An 18,689-nucleotide genomic window follows, 5' to 3' on the forward strand; every position below is an offset into this window, starting at 1 on the left:
TCTTCCCAGACCAGGGCTTGAACCCATGTCCCCTGCATTAGCAGGCAGATTCTCAACCACTGTGCCACCAGGGAAGCCCCCGGATTTTCCTACTTTTAATGTCCCTCTCCCTTCCCTGGAATGGAAATGCCAAAAGGCAGCTTCTTTGTCCTGTTCTCTGCTGATCCCCAGCACTTGGGACGATGGTTGGTGTGAAGTGTGTGCCCAATATGTATGCCGGGAAGGAAGGAAGGGAAGGGAGGGAGGGAGGGAGGAAGGATGGAAGGAAACAAGGGATGAAGGGAGGGAGAGAAAGAAAGAAAGGAATGATGGAAGAAGTTGGCTTAGCTCTCTGGCCCTTTTATTGTTATCTAAGGTCTTAACTCTCAGAGAGGATAATATTCCAAGAACCTCAAAAGAAAAGAAATCACTTTCACCTCTTTGAAATAAGTTTTATTTATGCAGATAAATCCTCCCAACATTTAAATAGTCCCACACAGATACAGGCTTCCAACAGCATGAGCAGGTTACCTGATATTATTACATCTGCCACTTAGAGCTGTGTGACTGGAGCTCTCTGTGTCTCAGTGCCCTCATCTGTGAAATGGGTATAATAATAATGCTGCCCTCATAGGGCTGTTGTGAGGATTACATCTGTTAATGTTTGCAAAGCACTTAGAAGGGATCCAGGGACAGAGTAAGCATCACATCAGTGTTTATTAAAGATAAAAACCCAAAAAACTTTTACACTCAAATTCAAACTGTTCTCTCCAATACTCTTCAGATCTTTATTTAATTGAGAAAGAAACTGGGAAACTTTCGGCTTTTTCTTAACTCAATTTGTTTCTGCTTTATTATAACTAGGGAAAACCCTAGTTTGTACTCCTATGAAAGTAAAATGGCAAAAGAGTATCTTTGCCCATTTCTTTCCACCAGTGGTCATATTCTTATCAAATAAATGTTTTCTCTATGGACTAGGGCTGTTACAATGTTTTCTAAATACTAGGATTATCAAATTTAGGACTTCATTTACTCAGAGGGTTAAGTGTGAAATCTCCAGGCTGCTCCGAAGTCGAAGTTCATCCTGAAAGACATTATCCTTTGCCTGGCTTTCCACGGGGGTGGGGTTTGAAACCTGACACCTATTTGTCGGTTGCCTCATTAGGTCACCACCTTGGAAAGGCTGCTTCCCCCTTATTAAGGAAAAGCCAGCTCCATTTGTTTTGGCTCCCAGCAACCTAACAGAGTCTTTATAATTCAGCAACAGTCTGTTTTCCTTGGAAGCTGGAGAGGCCAGTGGTTTTGGATCAAGCTTGAATTCTCACTGGAAGTTCCAAAATGGAAGTCAAATGACTTCAGCCGCCAGTGGTAGAGGCAGGAATGCGGGGCAGGCCTTTGGAAAGTGGATTTTGAATATTGGAGGCTACTCATAAGATGCCTGATGGGATAAAGCCTAACACGGTTTGAGGGTGATGTGGACAAGCCATTTTATTATTCTGTTCAAACTCCGGGTTCTGACATCTGTTTTTTTTTTTTTTTTTTTTTTTTATTGTTTCCACCTAGAATAGAAAACAGTTTCAACCTAATCCTGGGAAGCAAGAATGGATTGATAAGATTCTTACTGTATACAGATGCAAGACAGGTCCCTTCTGGGGGAGACCAGTGAGGGCCACTCTAGAAGGACTAACTGCTGGATAGGCATTGGTCTGAGGAAGCTTTGGGTTGGGAGAAACACTGTAGAGGTAGCTCATGCCCAGGAAGGGGGTTCATTGGCGCCTGTGCCTTTTCTCTGCCAGAAACTATGAAAGAGAACTAAGGTAGGGCGGCTCTCAGTGTGTAGAGCGGGCAGCCTGGGCAGCCATTGGCAAGGTCCCTGGTGGGGGCAGGAGGTGACAGGGCTGAGCAGCAAAGACCCAGACTTCCGGTCTCTTACATTAATAACCAGGTTGAGCTTCCCGGCTCATAAATCAACTCTCTCCTGTCTCTCTCAACTCCTCTGATATTCTAGGTTCCAGAGAAGATTTTTTTTTTTTTTTTAAACAGAGGTCCATGGGCCTTCTAAGAGTGTCCATGGAAGAATTCAAGGGGTTCCAGAAAGCTCAGAAATTGTATACAAAATGTTGTAGGCATGTGCATTGCCCTTAAGTCCATAGTTTTTACCAGATTCTCAAAAGGACTGTGATCTGCCCTCCTGCAAAGCTTAGATCACTGTTCTAGGTGGTAACATAATTCACCCCGTAAAACACTTTGCACTTTTGTCTCCTTCAGTCTCTCATGATAAGAATTTGGCAAAGCCAAAATGTTACAAAAAGGTTTGCACAGCATCAAAAGACCTTGGAGAGCAAACTCTAGAGGCAAGAAGCAAGAGTCAGGAGTATTCATGAGTAAGTGCTGGTCTAGTCTGAGGACCATATCTGGCACACCTGGGGTCTTAGCTCAGGCTGCTGTAACAAATTACCATAAATTGGGCAGCTTAAACAACAAACATTTTTTCTTACAGTTCTGGAGGCTGGAAGTCCAAGATCAGGGTATCGACAGGTTGGGTTGCTAGTGAGGGCCCTCTTCCTGGTTTGCAGATGGCTGTCTGCTTGCTGTGTCCTCATATGGAGGAAGGAGAGAGAAAAGCAAGCTCTCTACTGCCTCTTCTTTAATCCCATCATGAGGGCTCCATTCTCATGACCGAATTGCCTTCTAAGGCCCCATCTCCATCACACTGGAGACGTGGGTTTCCACGTTTGAATGGGAAGGGGCACAAACATGCAGTCCATAGCACCCAGTGATGGGCTAACAAGTGACTCAGGAGCCTTCACTCGGACACAGGCACGTCTAGGCAGAAACACATCCAGAATGATACAGATATTGATGAATAAATGAGATTATGGTCATGATTATAAAAGAGTATTCACTGACCACCTTCAATATGTCAGGAGTTACATACATAATGAATACATTATATCACTTGATTGTCACAATAATCTTGTAAAATGGATACTGATACCTTTCCCATTTTACAGACAGAGTAACTTAAGCTCAGAGAAGTAAATTTCTTAAGGTCATTAAGTGGTAGAATTGAGATTTAAGGTCCAGTTTGTCCAGTCCATGCTTCCTGCCAACCTAAGTAGCTTTGTTACATGCAGACAACCATCATGGTGGCTTGTGGGACGCTGATGTATCTGAGATCTCCTTCAGGGCTCTGACTTTATGATTTTTGAGTTAACTGAGAGAGTGACAAGTTAAGTAAATAACTTGTTAAGTCACACACTATGTTAGAAATTGGGAGGGATAACCACTTTTCCTTCCCAAAGGGACCACCATGCATACCCTGAGGGGGTGGGATTTCTGGAATGCTGTAGAGTTAACAAGAGGGGACTTGGAAAGTTAGAAAAGGGAGGGGGAGGCTGCATTCCAGGCATAGCTCGTGGTATGAGAAAGCACCAAATTTGGAATGGGACAAACAGATGAAGAAGGTGTCAAGTTCTCCAGGGAGGAGTATGGGGACTGGAGACTAAAAACAGGGTGAAGCTCTGGCCAGATGCTCTGGTGACTTCTGAGCCTGAAACAAAGGAGAACCACCCCAGAACCCCAGGGGCCTCCCCTCCCCCATCCCAACAAAGGGGAGTTCCGTGCGACAAGGGGACCGAGCCCCGGAGGGAGATGGACTGACTGTCTGTCTATAGCGGGAGATCTTCAATTCTAGCAGAGAGCTCTCTGGTCACAGGAAAAGCTATCTCGACTGTGATAGCTTGTCCACTTGCGAAAGATGGTGTCACAGGGGCTTAACTTAGGGAAGAGTGAAAGGTGAGGAACTAGAGGAGGAAAGAGAGGAACTGAGTGGGAAGAGGGGACATCATGTAGGACTGACAGGAGACACCTGGGTCCCAGCGCAGGCATCAACAATCTGACATCCAGATGTGGGTGCACAGCACTTAATCCAACCCAGATCCTAGAAGGCAACAACCTCCCTGCCCTCCACGCCCACGCCGGGAAAGCTGTCCCCAGAGAGAAAACAATGGGAATGACATCAGTACAGAAGGCAAGCTCATCTGTGCCTCAGAAGTGGCCCTGCCAGCTGCTTTTCCCCAGGGGACAGACACTGCTCTCACTGTGGAGGCCTGGAGAACAGCTGAGTGTCCCTTTCCCAAAGGGTTGAGCCAGACTTGGGGGCTCGTGGGAGTCAGGGAACTGCTGTCTCTGACGCATGATCTAATGTCTTGTTCGTGCTCACTCCCTCCTCAGCAGAACACAACACACCTTCCTTTGTCAAGTCAGCACAGGCTCCATCCTTGGGGCCTCCCAGAGGGGCTGCCCACCCCCCACCCCCCTCAGTGCTCCTGGCTCCCAGCCAAGCGGACGCCTCTGCATCAACTCTTTTTCCATCCCCACCTCCCCAAGTACGCCTTTCCCTCTAGTGGTATAAATTTAGCTCGGAATGAATGTAGAAAGGAGGGCACATTCATGTAAACACGGACCAGGTAGCTTTCTAATCTAAGTTTGACACACACACAGATGGCAGAAAAGATCCAAGTTTCTCTGTTTCCTTCTCTCCTGCTTCTCTCTGCTGCTGCCACTGCATCCTTGGACCCCACACCCTATCCTGCATTTAGCGAAGCTAATTAAATATGTAGATCAGGAAGTGCAACTGTTTGACTGGATAAAGCAGAAATCACTTGAGTGACTGAGGTACGTTAAGGAGGCGAAGAGAGCCCTAGGTGGCGTTGGTCATTTGCATTTATTGGTTTGATTGTGTTAGAAACCCATCAGACATCTGGAAGCCTCTTTTGTCTTATGTGCTAGCTGAGTCTTTTCTCCTGGTAGGCTGAGGCTGTGGCTGCTACAGAATGTTTCTCAGTCTTACAAACATCACCTCACCCCAGCCCCTGCCTCCACCCCACTGACCAGTCCTTATGTCCCTGAGATCCTAACCTTGAAGGCATTCCTTTCACTGTAGTCCTTCCCACTCTGAGAGCATTTATAGTTAGTTCTCAAAACACCTTCTCATTCATGAGTTCCCTTCATCCTTACAAGAACCTTGTGGGGTAGTTAGCTATCTCTGTGCCCAGTTTACAGACAGAAAACCTCAGCTCAGAGCAGTGAAGTTGCTTGTCTGAGGTCACACAGTAAGTGGCAGAGTTAGGATTAGGACCTAGGGTTGAGATTTTGTCTGGTGCTCTTTCCACTCTGTCTTGAGCTGCTTTGAGGAAAGGCTGTCTCTCCATGAGGCCCCAGCTGGGAGGGTTACGTTTGGTAAGGAGAAATTTTTTTTGGTGTAGGTTTTTTATTGTTAAATATTGTTTTTGTTTTTAAGGGAACAATTCGGTGGCATTTATCACATTCACAGTGTTGCGCAAGCACCACCTCTGTCTGGTTCCAGCACATCCTTATCGCCCCGAAGGAGACCCTGTCCCACTAATCAGTCAGTCTCCATGTCCCTTCCTCTTCCCCTGAGAATACCAGATTACTTCTGTGTCCATGGATTTGCCTTCCGTGGACATTTCATATAAATGGAATCAAGAAAATGTGACCTTTGTGACTGTTTTCTCTCAATAGGCATCATGTCCTCAGGGTTCACCCACGTTGTAGCAGATGTCAGAGCTTTGTTCCTCTTTATGGCTGAGTAATATTCCATAGGAGAATGCGAGTAGCTTTTATGGGTTCAAATAGGAGTGACAACCTGTACATCCCATTCATTTTTTTTTACTGAAGTATAATTGATTTACAATGTTGTGTTTCAGGGGTACAGCAAAGTGGTTCAGATATATTTATTCTTTTTCAGATTCTTTTCCACTATAGGTTACTACAAGATATTGAGTATAGTTCCCTGTGCTATACAGTAGGTCCTTGTCATTTATCTACTTTATATATAGTAGTGTGTATCTGTTAATCCCAAACTCCTAATTTATCCTCCTTCCCCCCTTTCCCCTTTGGTAACCATAAATTTGTTTTCTATGTCTGTGAGTCTATTTCTATTTTGTAAGTAAGTTCATTGTATCTTTTTTTTAGAATGCACACATAACTGATATCATAGGATATAGATCTGTCTGACTTACTTCACTTAGTATGATAATCTCTGAGTCCATCCATGTTGCTGCAAATGGCATTATTTCATTCTTTTTTTATGGCTGAGTAATATTCCATTGTATATGTACACCATATCTTTTTTATCCATTCATCTGTTGATGGATACTTCAGTTGCTTCCAAGTCTTGGCTACTGTAAATTGTTTTGCTGTGAACATTAGGATACATGTATCTTTTCTAATTAAAGTTTTCATCTTTTCTGGGTATATGCCCAGGAGTGGGATTGCTGGATCATATGGTAACTCTATTTTTAGTTTTTTAAGGAACCTCCATACTGCTCTTAGTAAGGAGCAATTTTTGAGACTGACCGGCTATTACCTCTCAGTGAGACCAGCTCCAAGGGGCCAAACACAAGTTGGATCCATTTTGCCAGTGTATGAGTGTATGGAGGGTGGGCAATGGGTGGGCATGCAGGATTGAAACCCTGAACACGCCAAAGGGCATCAGAAGGGCTCAGCGTCCATAGGTCGTAGGAGCTGAAGCTAGGCTTTCCCAGTTTCATTATTCATTCCCCAACCAGGAGGGCACACAGGATTTAACTGATAGGCTACTGTCCCTGCACTGCCAAACCCACAGGAAATCTCTCTCTTGTTAGCAGTGCTGACTTGCAGGATGTGTACGGCATGATTGAATCATGGCTAACAATGAAAGTGTTGATGGTCCCACTGCAAAAAGGGATTCCAAGCTGACGGGGCACTTCATGGTCATTGTACTAAGGCAAACTAGACTGGCCCCTAAGCTCTCTGGGAAGCCAGTGACCTGATTGTGTCTACCAGCATCAGATAACCAGACTGGCCTTCCCAAAGACTTTTCCCTTTGTAGCTAATTCACACCCAAACCTTGAATCAACTCCACCAAGGAGCACCTTTAATATGTGGGCATGTAGCTCTCTTCCAAAACACTCCACAATTAAGCTTTTCTTTCCATCTTTTCCTCGGACTTAATCTATGTCCTCTTAAGCATTCCCTTCTCATTCCTTCCTATTTATAATCATTAAATTGACTTACTCCAAAAGATAAGGCTGTAGGTGTCTATGAATCATTAAAGGGGGAGTCTGGTAATGAAATTTCTAGACAATAAATGACACAGGGCAGAATCCTCCCTTTTAAAAGATGAAAAAAGAGAAGTACCTACTAATGTGGAAAACTTAAAGAATATTGATAGTTCACCCCTTTTCTTAAAAGAAAAAGCCTACATTGCAAAAAAAAAAAAAAGCCTACATAAAAGGGTAGATAGAATCAAGTCACTCACTTGATTTGGTCTATGACAGTTTTAATGAAGAAGTAATTGGGTTGTATAATTAGGACCTGCCATTTTTGGAGCACCTACTATGGTCACTCTCAAGCATTTTCCATCTGTTATCTTGATTTCTTGCAATATCCTTATGAGGTTAGAGTTGTTATCCCCCATTAAGGATGAGGAAATTGAGCTAAAGGAATTCAAGTTTGTGCAGTTGGTGAGTCTGAGGGCTGGGATTCTAACTTGTCTTTACAGCTCATGCCTTTTCTCTGTGTCATGCCCACCTCCCACCACCTAGTCCCACTTTTCAAAATTTTTATCAACATCTGAATATCCCAGCAAGGTGAATGTAGAATGACCCCTAACCATCCAGATCCAATTCCTGTATGCTCTCCTTATAGCCCCTGGTTTCTTCCAGCAATTCACAGTGTTGATCAACTGACATTGCCAAGGCTAGCCAAGAGAAAATGAGGCCGTCAGATAGAAATTGTACCATTCATTTTTAGATGGATTTCTAGTTGCTCTTTTTGAATCTTCTATGTAGAGAGCTTAGTCAATCTATACCTTAAGTGACATCCAGCCTAGTTTATTTCCCACACTGGCACCCTGTTTTCTAACTTCTTTCACTCTCTTGCACCATGGGGACTCTCTCTATGGATCTATCATTTGAATCCCATTGAGAAAAACATCACATACTTGAAATCCCATCAACTTTCCCAAGTTGTTCACAACCACAGGAGCCAAAAGGGCTCCAAGCACTGTTCCCCTCCTTTTGATCCTGTGCAGCCATCACATATGTTTTTAATGACCATGTATTCTAAAAGATCCTAGGCAAAAGAGAGATGATACAAATACAAACATTTTGGAGGACCTGGCATCCTTTTAAAATTACTTTTGTTAATGCAAAGCTTCAGGTTACTCTGAAGTTTCACACGCTTAGGTTTCGTTCAGCAAGACTTTTTAACTTTTACTCACTCAATGGGTCTTGGCAAGTCATTTCCCTCTCAGTTTACAGAGCTCCCGTTTTCCCCACAGGGGAGTAGGCTGTGATCATCTGTGGTTCTCAAAGGACTCACACCCTAAAGTAGATTCTGCAATTTTTATTACCAAAACATCTATTTCGCAAACCTAGCATCCTGTATTCTCTCAATATAATGCTGTGCAATACAGCATCTATCAGAAAAACCATTAGGCAATACGGGTAGTGCTTATGCAACACGGTTTACTGTCCCAGCAAGAACTAGTGATTTGTTACACACATTATGCACCCATTGTAATAGATCTTTTGAGATTTCAAATGTGTGGAGGGCAAAAAGTCACCAATATTAGCACTAGACTATGAATTCTTTGTAATACCAAGCCATAGCCTAATGTCTAGTATAGAATAGTTATACAATAAAAGTTTATGAAAGAAATGGCATTATTTGGGTTATAAGTGTCTGTGTTTGTAATGGGTTAGATGATTTCAAAATGCTAAAATTTAGAGCTTTGAGGGGAGAAGTATTGGAAGAGGAGAAAATGTTTGCTCTCTGCTCTTCACGTCCCTTCCTGTTTCACTTAGGGTTCTTAGTCACAAGCAGCAGAAACTGATTCTAGTTGCTAGGAGCAGAGAAGGCATGAATCGAAAGTGTATTACGTAGCTGGCAGAATAGCTGGGAAGGCTAGAGAAGGAGGCTTGAGCAATGGGCAGGACCAAAGATGAGCAACCAGCCTGAAAGAGTTCTCTAATGCTGTGTCTTCAAGGTCCTTGGCCAGTGCACATGGCTAACTAAGCCCAGATTGCATGCCATGTCATAGCTTCTGAGGACCTGGGAAACAAGTGTCTGGCATTTCCCGGCTTGCATGATGGGAAGTAGCTCTGAATCTCACAATGGCTCGTAATATGGGAATTCCCCAAAGATGGAAAGGGCTGCACAAATGGGGCAGGCAGAAAAAAAATGTGGAAGATTCTGCTACATTTCCCCCTGGACAAATCCCCAGGGTCCAGCATTCTGAATTTCTTCTCTCCTTTGACTTTTGGCCATCCCTGCTTTGACAATCTTCAACACGGAGTAAACAGGAGCCCTGTATATCATGGGTCTCAGGTGGTTAAAAGCCACTGAGGAAGTAAATTGGTCATAAGTCTTCTGTCTACTCCTAGTAAGCCCAGTTAGTATGATGGTTCTAAATCCATCCCTAACTTTTACCTCACCCCATAGATATTTAATTTTGTACATGTATTCAGAGAAATGTGACCCAGGAGATTCTGATGCATACTACTGACTGGGAAACGTGTCTTAATTGTTCCCATTTCTCACAGTTTCTTTACAAACCATTTCTATTTTTCTGAAGTCCCCTCCCACACCCCATCAGTCTCAACCAATGGCCCTTCCGTCAGCTGGGAAAACTAGGCTTCCGATATACACTCCCTCAACTTCTCTCTCTTTCAAATAAAATGACTTCATCTTGACCCATTCCATCTTCTGTCTTACTTCATTTCCCCATCTTTCCAAGCCTAACCTGGCCACCAGTGCTCATCTGGATGCCCTCTGGTCTAATCTGAGACCTAATACTTATCTTCCCTTTGGACTGTGTCTTTGGTCTCACTTCCCTCATGCCTAATTCCCTTTGGCCCTGAAACATTCAAGTCTCCCCTGATGTAACAACCCTTCAACTTGACTCTGCTTCCCATAGACCACCTTCCTGTTCCCCCCCCCACCTTCATCTTTCACATCCAAACATCTGAAAGGAGTGGTTTTTACTCAAGGATGTTCCTTCCCCACCTCTCACTCATTCAGGTCTCTGTAATTGCTTACAGGCTCACCCACACACACACACACACACACACACACACACACACACACACACACACACACACACACACACACAGCTCTCTCAGTGTCACCCACGGCTTCCTGGCTGCTCAGGCCTCTTAGTCTGCATCTTTCTTGACCTCCCCAAACCACTTGACTCTGTTGAAAAACCCTTTCCTCCTGTTGTGGCTTTTTGTAGAAACATCCCTCTTGATTTTTCCTTCTAATCTTCAGATGATACTTCCTCAGCCTCCTTTCCTGGGCTTTCTCCTCTTCTCGTTCTGTTTTCTTACCCTGGCCATTCTTTCTTTAGCTATAACCACAATGTAGATGACACCCAGGTATGTGTCCCCAATCCTGATTCTTCTCTCTTGAGATTCAAAGTTTTCCAACTGGTCACTTCCAAAAGATGCCTAAGCCCGTCTTCCACTCCATCTCACCTTCCATCATGCCTTTTAAAAATTTATCATAGTAAAATATACATAACATAAAATTTACCATTTTAACCACTTTTAAGTATGCAGTTCAGTGACACTAAGTGCATTCACATTGCTGTGCTCTTCTAATTCCTTTTTAATATCTGTGTAACTGGAGGGGAAAGGACCACTAATTCATCACTGGGGGCTGCCCCACCTTCATATTACTGGCCGAGCCTGGTTCCTGGTGGTTATACACATGAGCTCTGGAGGGTCTGATCTAAGTTGAAATCCTAGCTCCATGACTCTGGCTGAGTCTTTCCACCTCTCTGGTCTCACTTCGCTCATCTTGTATTCTCTACTCTTGTTGGGTACGCAGTCACTCTGCCGAAGTACTAAAAGCTTTGTTTATTTGTGAGCTAACACCCCTCAAACACTTGTCCTCTGGAGCTGGCACTGGAAGTGAAGAGAAAATGAACCGTTTGAAGAAAGTGATGGGTCTTAGCCAGAAAGCAGAAGTTCCGGATATACTGGAGGGGGATGTCAAATCTGGTGCTGGCTTGGATTTACGATACAAACAGCTCCACGCCTGTTATGAAAAGAAAGAGAAAACAATCAATCAGTGAAACTGTTTTGGTGACTGCTTCTGTCTTTGGGCAGAGTAGTAATTGCTCTTCAAGTGACAGGTGAAACCTCTCTGAATGCTGAAAAGGTGATTTAGTAGAAATTGCAAGAATTTGCCCAGGAAAGAGGTGATTTGGAGAAATTTGATGTGCCTACCTTTCAAAATGTCTTCTTAAATCTTGCATTTATAGAGTCATCAAGGATCTAAAGAGGTCACATTGGTTTTTTTCCCCCATGTTTATTTCATTTTATGGAGGAAAGTTTGCTTATGAGTGTTGGGAATTCTAGCAGCCCCCTCCTGGAGGTGAAGACGTATTTTGTTTTTAGCTTTTTGTTTCCTTTTGGACTGGATCTTATCCATCTCTCATTTCCAGCCCAGGGCCTGGCATAAAAGATGCACTTTAGAACTGCCGCTTGTTTCAGTAAAGAAGAGGTGAAGTGTTTTGGTGACCAGATCCTACTTTTCCTTTCAGAGACTGAGTACAGAAGTAAAGATTCTCAGAGTTTCAGCCCAGAATGTCACAGGATAATGTTCAGAACAGATTGCCCTTTACAAAGCACCTTTATACGCCTACTTTATCTCATTCAGCACTGACAGACACTCCATTTTTCAGATGAGGAAACTGAGGTTCAGAGTGGTTAAGTGACTTGCCCAGGGCTTCACAGCTAATAAGTGATCAAGCCCAGCCTAGCCGAGCACCTATAACTACAAACTCTCGGTTGTCTTTCTAACCCACATTTGGCCTCACAGAGGGATGGCCTGTGTTGAGCTACACCCTGCCCTTGGCCAACTTGACCGCTGAGGATCCTGCCATTTAAGGCATGTGGGTGAGGCAGTTGGAAATGTCCCCGTGTGGAGTCTAAGCGTTTGGCACGAGATAGAAGGCAGGACGTGCTGGGGCCCCGCTTTCTGCCAGAGGCCCCTGAGCTGGCGTCTGCACGTCCCCAGTGAGCACGTGTCCACCTGGGCGCACCAACCGTGCGCCCTAGCGGCTCCCGGTGCGCCCCGGGTGCCAGCCCGCCCGCGCGCTGCCCGGCCGCGCCTTGGGGGCCTCCCCATTCCCCGCGGCTGCAGCCCCGGTGTCTCCCGCCCGCTTAGAGCAGCCCGGGGCTGCGGCCGCGGGTCCCCCACACCCCAGGGGCGGAGCGAGGCGCGGAGACGTCAGGGCGGAGGACGAGCGCTGGGCGAGCGCGCCCTCCCGGCTGCTGCCAGTGGCCCACGTCCCCGACTGGCGCGGCCGGCGGCGGGGAGATGCAGGGAGCGGCGGCGCTGGGGCGCAGCCAGGCGGCCGGGCGGGCGGGGGCCAGAGGCTGAGCCGGGCGAGCCAGCCGCGCACACAGCTCTGCCCGCCACCTCCGAAGCGGATCCCCGGACGCCCCTCGGCTCTCCCTGGGTTTCTAGCAAAGTCCCCCCGGGGTGTCCATCAATTTCCTTGGGTGACTACAGCGTGTGTTTTGTTTTTCTTTCTTCCTTCCCTCCCTGTGTGCCCTTCTCCAGGATGGCAGAGGCGGAATTGCACAAGGAAAGGCTGCAAGCCATAGCAGTAAGTCCACTTTCATTTTATTTTCTTGCTCTATTGTCTGGGATGGAAGAGGACCCCGAGTGCTTCGGGGCCGTCGACATTCCAGCACAGTAGCCGCAGGACATGTGTTTTGGGGATAAAAGTCTGTCAAGGCTCAGCTACATTGCTTTTTCCTTTATGGTCTGTAGATGGAAAGCCCCAGGGCGCGCTTTGGGCTGGGGATTTGAATGTGGAAGATTGGCTTAGAAATAAGATGCTTGCTACTGGGCTTTAGGGAAAGACTAAACAGGAGCATGAGGGGTGGGGGTCGGGGGGAGGGGATTCCTGGAATATTACCACCCAGTGCTCAGTAATACTCTGACTTCAGACACTGGAGAATGGCGGGAACGGTCACCAGAACAGTGGCTGCCGTCCACTCTGCGGAAGCTGTTGGTGTGCTAAGTGGAAAACCAGCAATCAGCTCCACTGCCAGCCACGCGGTAGAACCTCTTCCCTGGAACCGGGAGTGTTCATTTTCCCTGTTCTGTTTGATATTGACAAGGGCACTGGCGCAAGCCACCACCCTGGGGAGGGGGGTGGGGTGGTCTGGGGACTTCTTAGAACAACTGGGTCCTGGGAATAATATTCCAAGAGAGCCTCCTTCTTCTAGGTGTGGATCATCTGAAAACCTATTTTCAGCATACAAAGGAGCAACCAGTTTTGGCAAAGTTTATGTGCACTCTCAGAAAAGTGTACCCATGTGCATCTTGGGTATAAAAGAGCCCGAAAGCTGCCTAAATTTGAGCAATCCTGCCACAGTGTTGCCAATGATCCACAGATGTGGTATTTTTACTGGAGCCACCACAGCTGGATTATATATTTCCTTTTCAGATGAGGGAATGATTACTGCTGCTATATGAAATAATAGCAATTAGAAGAGAAGGTCTCTTAACATATTGGCATAAAAGAATCGCCAGACATTCTTTTACCTAAGTACTGTTTTTTTTTCTTTTTGGTCCAGGAGTTCCCTGGAAACACATATAAACTTGTTGGAGAAATGGTGTGTAATGTTTTGGAAGCAAAGTATATTAAAGTGTTTTTAAAATCCTTTGGACGGATCCTTCACTGGGAAATGCATACAGACTCTTCTTTTTTAAAGAAGCGTTTGATGTGGTCTCTGTGGCTCTGAGATCCTCTTTATCAAAGTCCTCAAATCTTAAAATGTCTTGGAGACTTTACAGCTGAAGCAAGAGAGACATTTGTTGGCACTGTTGAATGCTATGGCTTTTTTGCCTATTGGGCAATCTTTGAACTTGGTCCTCAGAACTCAGGAAGGCTTTTTTTTTTTCCTGTCCCTTTCCCTCTGAGTATGTGTATTTTGATGGTTAGTGAGGTTGTTTACGGTTTCTAGAGTTAGTGGCCCAGCAGTGTGGCCAGTATGTCATGAACTTGATAAGAATGGAGATATTCAGTCCTCGGTGCCATGTAGCTGGTGGGTGTTTTATATAAACTGAATAATAGGCTGCTTTACTGTCCATGAAGTGGCTGCTCCGGAGAACGTTCGGTTGCTCCCATCGGAGGCCGCCGAAGGTTTCCAACAGTTGTCACATTCTCTGCCTTTGCATGACCAGCTTTACTGGATGCCTGAGGAACAGCTGAGCCTCATGAAAGGACTTGCTTTCTGAACGGGGTGCCAGTAGCAGCTTACACTTGGGCCACCCTTTTCCGAGTGGGGCTGGGTAATCCCAGCAGAGGCTAAATGGACTTTCAAGAAAGATCTAGCCAGTCTTCTGGAATTCTCATGCCTGTTCAGTTGTGGAATTGAGTTTGTCCTCTACCTGGGAAGGTGTTGATGATTCTCATGAGTGATTCGGCCTCAATGAATATATTTGTTGTTATTAGTGCAGACTTTCTAACAGCGAATTAACTGTGTGTGTGTGTGTGTGTGTGTGTGTGTGTGTGTGTGAGAGAGAGAGAGAGAGAGAGACAGACAGACAGACAGACAGACAGACAGAAAGAGAGAGAGAATTGAGAGATGGGGTGGAGGGGCTTGTGACCACATCAGTAAATAGTTCTATGCCGTGCTTTGGTCTAATGCATACTCTCCAAATTTTGCAAACTTGCCTCTTTCTACCACCTTCCTAGGGTTCTCAGGGGACCCTCAGGAGCTCACGAGGCTGCTGCCAGAGCCTAGCCCTCCTGAAGTCTCTCTGGAGATGTGAAGGAGGAAGAGAATGATTCTTTTTTTTGTTTGTTTTTTTGTTTTTTGTTATTTGTTATCTATTTTATACATACCAGTGTATATATTTCAATCCCAATCTCCCAATTCATCCCCCCCGCCACCCTGCTTTCCCCCAGGAGGAAGAGAATGATTCTTTATCTCTTCACCAACTTGGGCTCCTCTCCAAGAGGAAGAGCAGATAGATGGAGATTCTAATCTGTAGGCTCTTGGGTACTCTTTAGTCTGGACCTTGGTTCCTTCATCTGTAAAGGGGGCTCATGAGTTCTACCTCAGGGGCTGGCTGTAAGGTTTAGATACGGTGCAGGTGAAGGACCTGGCATGCAGGGGCCAGTAGATGGTCTTGAGCTAGAGCCCCCATTTCCTGTCTACACTGCTGCCTTGTCCTGTGAGGGTGAGAGGCAACATCTCTGAAACAGAAAGAGTCTGAACAGCCTTCTTTATCCTTTCCTTTACTCGACTGAAGGCCAGAGCTTAGCCCAGTGTCAATTTCGCTAGCTCCTCAGACCAGGTGCAGAGATGTGACTGGAGGATCCATCCATCCAGTCATGCAGTAGGTATTTACAAAGTATTGCCTCTCGGAAGGGACTGGCGATACCAAAAAGTCAGTGTCCCCAAGTTTCAGCCATCAGATGGAAGACTTTACCCTTCGCACACTTAAGTTCTAAAAGGGACAGATGTCCTGTGACCTACTAGCCACATGATCATCTGTGGGATTTTTTTTCCCCCCAAGGGAGTGAAATACTCAGAAACTATAGTGCTTTAATTGAATCTTCCAGTTGTGTCCAGAGACTAATCAATGAGAAAAGATGAATTTCAGCCTACTTCCTGCCAAAAGAGGAGCAAATCCATCTTGACAAGTGTCTCTACTCCCAGGTGCTCCTTCCATCCGTAGGGACTCTCCCAAAGTTGTAATTTTAGAAGACAGCAAGATGCCTCTATAGCAGAATGAATGTGGGTAATCATTCAGGGCATAATAATACAGTTGCCATTTATTGACCATTTTCTATTCAGCAGGGCTCTTGTGACGTGTGTTCTTTAAAAAAAAAAACCTTAAGTTGTTAATAGTCTAACATAAACAATTACTATTCAGTAGCAGGAATACTTATGCAAATGAGCACACACCTGGAGCAGGTAAGCTGACCTGGAGGAGTTGTAGAGCACTTTCCAAGAGAGGAGATGTTTGAGCAAGTCTTGAAGATTGAAAATAAAATGTAAAATAACACAGTAACTTCCCAACGAGCAGAAGGTGTTTATTCACTTGTTTGTTGTTAGTTTGTTTATTATTTATTTGAAATAGTTAGTATAAGAAAGGGAAAGCGAAACACATGAAGGAGTTAAGTCAGTAGCCAAAGGCGCCAACTCAGCAAGGAGACTCAAGTGCATTTGAACACAGATGATGCCATTTAATCCTAATAAGCTGATGAGGGAGGAACGTCTATGTTGTCCATGTTTTAAGGAGCCCGACCTTAACAGAAAGTGTCAAGGCCAGAATCAGAACCCACACTGGAGGGCACTGGAGCCCCTTTAGTGACCAGTGCCAGAATTGGCTCCCCACAAGATGGTGGCAGCATCTCGTGCTCTTCCCATGAGCTCACTGGGTAGTTCGGCAGCCTCTGTGTCAGCGGATGAGGGAGAAGCAGACTGATTCAGTAGCATCGGGAAAGGCTGAGACAAACCAGGAGGCCACATCCTTTTGAGAGTCTTCCAAGCTGGGTTTCAGTGCATGGAAATACCCAATGGGAGTTCTCACCGAGTGAGTAACAGTCCCTTGGAGAAGAAACCACTGTGTCTCAATAGAAACCAGTTTGGGGGGAGGATGTTGTTATGTCTGCACATCCGAGAGGAAGAGAGTCTTCCTTGGGCTCTGGTGAAGATAACTGAATGTTTCAGAGGTCATCATGGGCAAAAGCCCTCAGAGACATAGAAAATACGGACATACGTGAGTGTGTCCAAATTTGCTGAGATATGAGATGCCAATCCAACCTACACTGGCTCTTTAGGGAATGTTGTCACTTAATGAGAACTCAGACTCTGTGGAATAATAAAAACGATCTTTGGCATTTGTACAGCACTTTACAAAAACCTGCACGTGATACCTGAATTCTGAGCTGTGCTGGGCAGGTCTCATTGTCTCCACTTTACAGTCAAGTATACAGAGGCATCTGGGCTCACACAGTGAGGTGTGGAAGGGTTGTATCTCTCTCCTGACTCCTGATTCCTCGTGTTAGTGGCACGTCTAGCCTTGGAGGGGTGCTGTGCTAGGGGCAGGAGCTGCCTCTAGGATCCTTCTGAGCTGGCGGTGGGGAGAGGGGTGAGCTTGTGGGTATATGGGCCTAGCCGTGACTCTGTGGAATCTGCCTTTTGGGGGATTTCACTTTGGACCCCTCGCCCTCTTAAAATTCTCCCCCAGAGGGTACAGATAGTGGCCTATGGCTCCCACCTGACCCCATTCTCTGTCCTGAGAAGACCCGGATGTAGGTGGGTGGCTTAGGCTGGTTCTGCCTTTTACCCATAAAAAAACACTCTTGGCATTTCCTTGGCTTCATCTCTCAGTGTTCTTCTTGCCTCTGAGCAATAAGGCCTTGAGTGCCAGGGTTGGAGTGTGGACCAAAGGCTAAGGAGGCCAATCAGCCCGCTTTGATTCAGGCCGCTTCGGTTGGCCTGCATGGCTTGGACAAAAGTCCTGGCTGCCATTTGCCTGTGATCCAGCCTAGCTTCCCAGGTCAGGGATCCCTCAGGGGTTCTAGAGACCCAAGCCCAAGCCCTATAGTAACAAAAACTGTGATTCTTGGGGGGACCATCCCTGTACATGAACCTCTGTCGTTGGCAGGCAGCTGGTAAAGGGCTAGAGAATTGAAGATCCCAGTCATTTGTTATCTTCTTCCACATAAATGGTACCCTGCTTCTAAAAGTTCAAGTTGAGGCTTAAAAAATGATTTGCTCAGGACATTGGTGCTGAGGAAGAGTTTGCTCCAGCTGACTCTGCAGGGCCGCTCAGCAGGTGAGTGCCACTGGGGGCCCATTCAGTGTCATTGCCAGGTCTGGGAGTGCCCAGGCAGGCCTTACACAAATATGCCCAAGGGCCATACACTTCTCTGACCATTTATTTGTACCTCTGAGTATATCAGGCTTTAGCCTCTTGGGACAAAGAGCAGCTGCTCTGGCAAGTGCCCTGTGAAATAGAGCAGTCATCATTTAAAAAACCAAGCAGGGGGGCTTGTGGGTTATGATTTGTTAATATTTAGAAGAAAAACAGGGCTCAGTGAAGGCTTCTCTGCATTTCTTTGGGGTTACCCAGTGCTTTGAGGACCACTGCTATTGGTCCTTTGAACTACCCACATTTTATCACTGATCCTTTTTGGGGATGTTGATCAACTTCCTTGGCAGTAAGAGTTGATCATCATGTAGTGTGATATTGACTGAGGCAGCAAATGGCATTGATGCACGGAGATGGTGGTCCCCAGGGCTGTCAGTACCTCACAGTCTGGTGAGTAACAAGCGTGGATTCTGGTGTACAAAAGCCTTGGCTCACATCCCAGCTTTTCTATTAGTATCTGTGAGACCTTGCTGGCCCTCGGTTTCCTCATCTGTAAGTTGGAGATAATTATAATACCCACCTCATGGAATTGTTGTGAAGGTTATTTGAGAGATTTCGTGGGAAATACTCAGAGCAGGGGTACAGAAAACACTCAACAAAAGTTTTCTGTTTATAGTAAGTGAATCAACAAATCATAACTCATGCATCTTTATGGAGAAAATGGACGCAAAGGGTGAAAGATGAATTCTTTTCACCTCAGCTGGTGAATTGCCAAACTGGGA

General features: G+C 45.7%; 1 protein-coding gene across 6 annotated transcripts in view; it reads left to right on the forward strand.

Moving 5' to 3' along the window:
- Positions 1–18,689, forward strand: part of PALM2AKAP2 (PALM2 and AKAP2 fusion) — a 508,788-nt gene that overhangs the window by 146,598 nt on the left and 343,501 nt on the right. For 2 of the 6 annotated variants that reach the window (XM_082403766.1, XM_082403764.1), the window contains one exon: positions 12,625–12,670. In XM_082403766.1, coding sequence (XP_082259892.1) covers positions 12,626–12,670 — 45 coding nt within the window. In that variant the 5' untranslated portion in view covers position 12,625. Of the gene's footprint in view, positions 1–12,133; positions 12,671–18,689 lie in introns of those variants that run through there. The other 4 variants (XM_082403768.1, XM_082403767.1, XM_082403769.1 and 1 more) reach the window with 4 other exon arrangements.

The sequence above is a fragment of the Balaenoptera borealis genome (genome assembly GCF_965194805.1).
Source record: "Balaenoptera borealis genome assembly, chromosome: 8".
Lineage (NCBI taxonomy): Eukaryota > Metazoa > Chordata > Mammalia > Artiodactyla > Balaenopteridae > Balaenoptera > Balaenoptera borealis.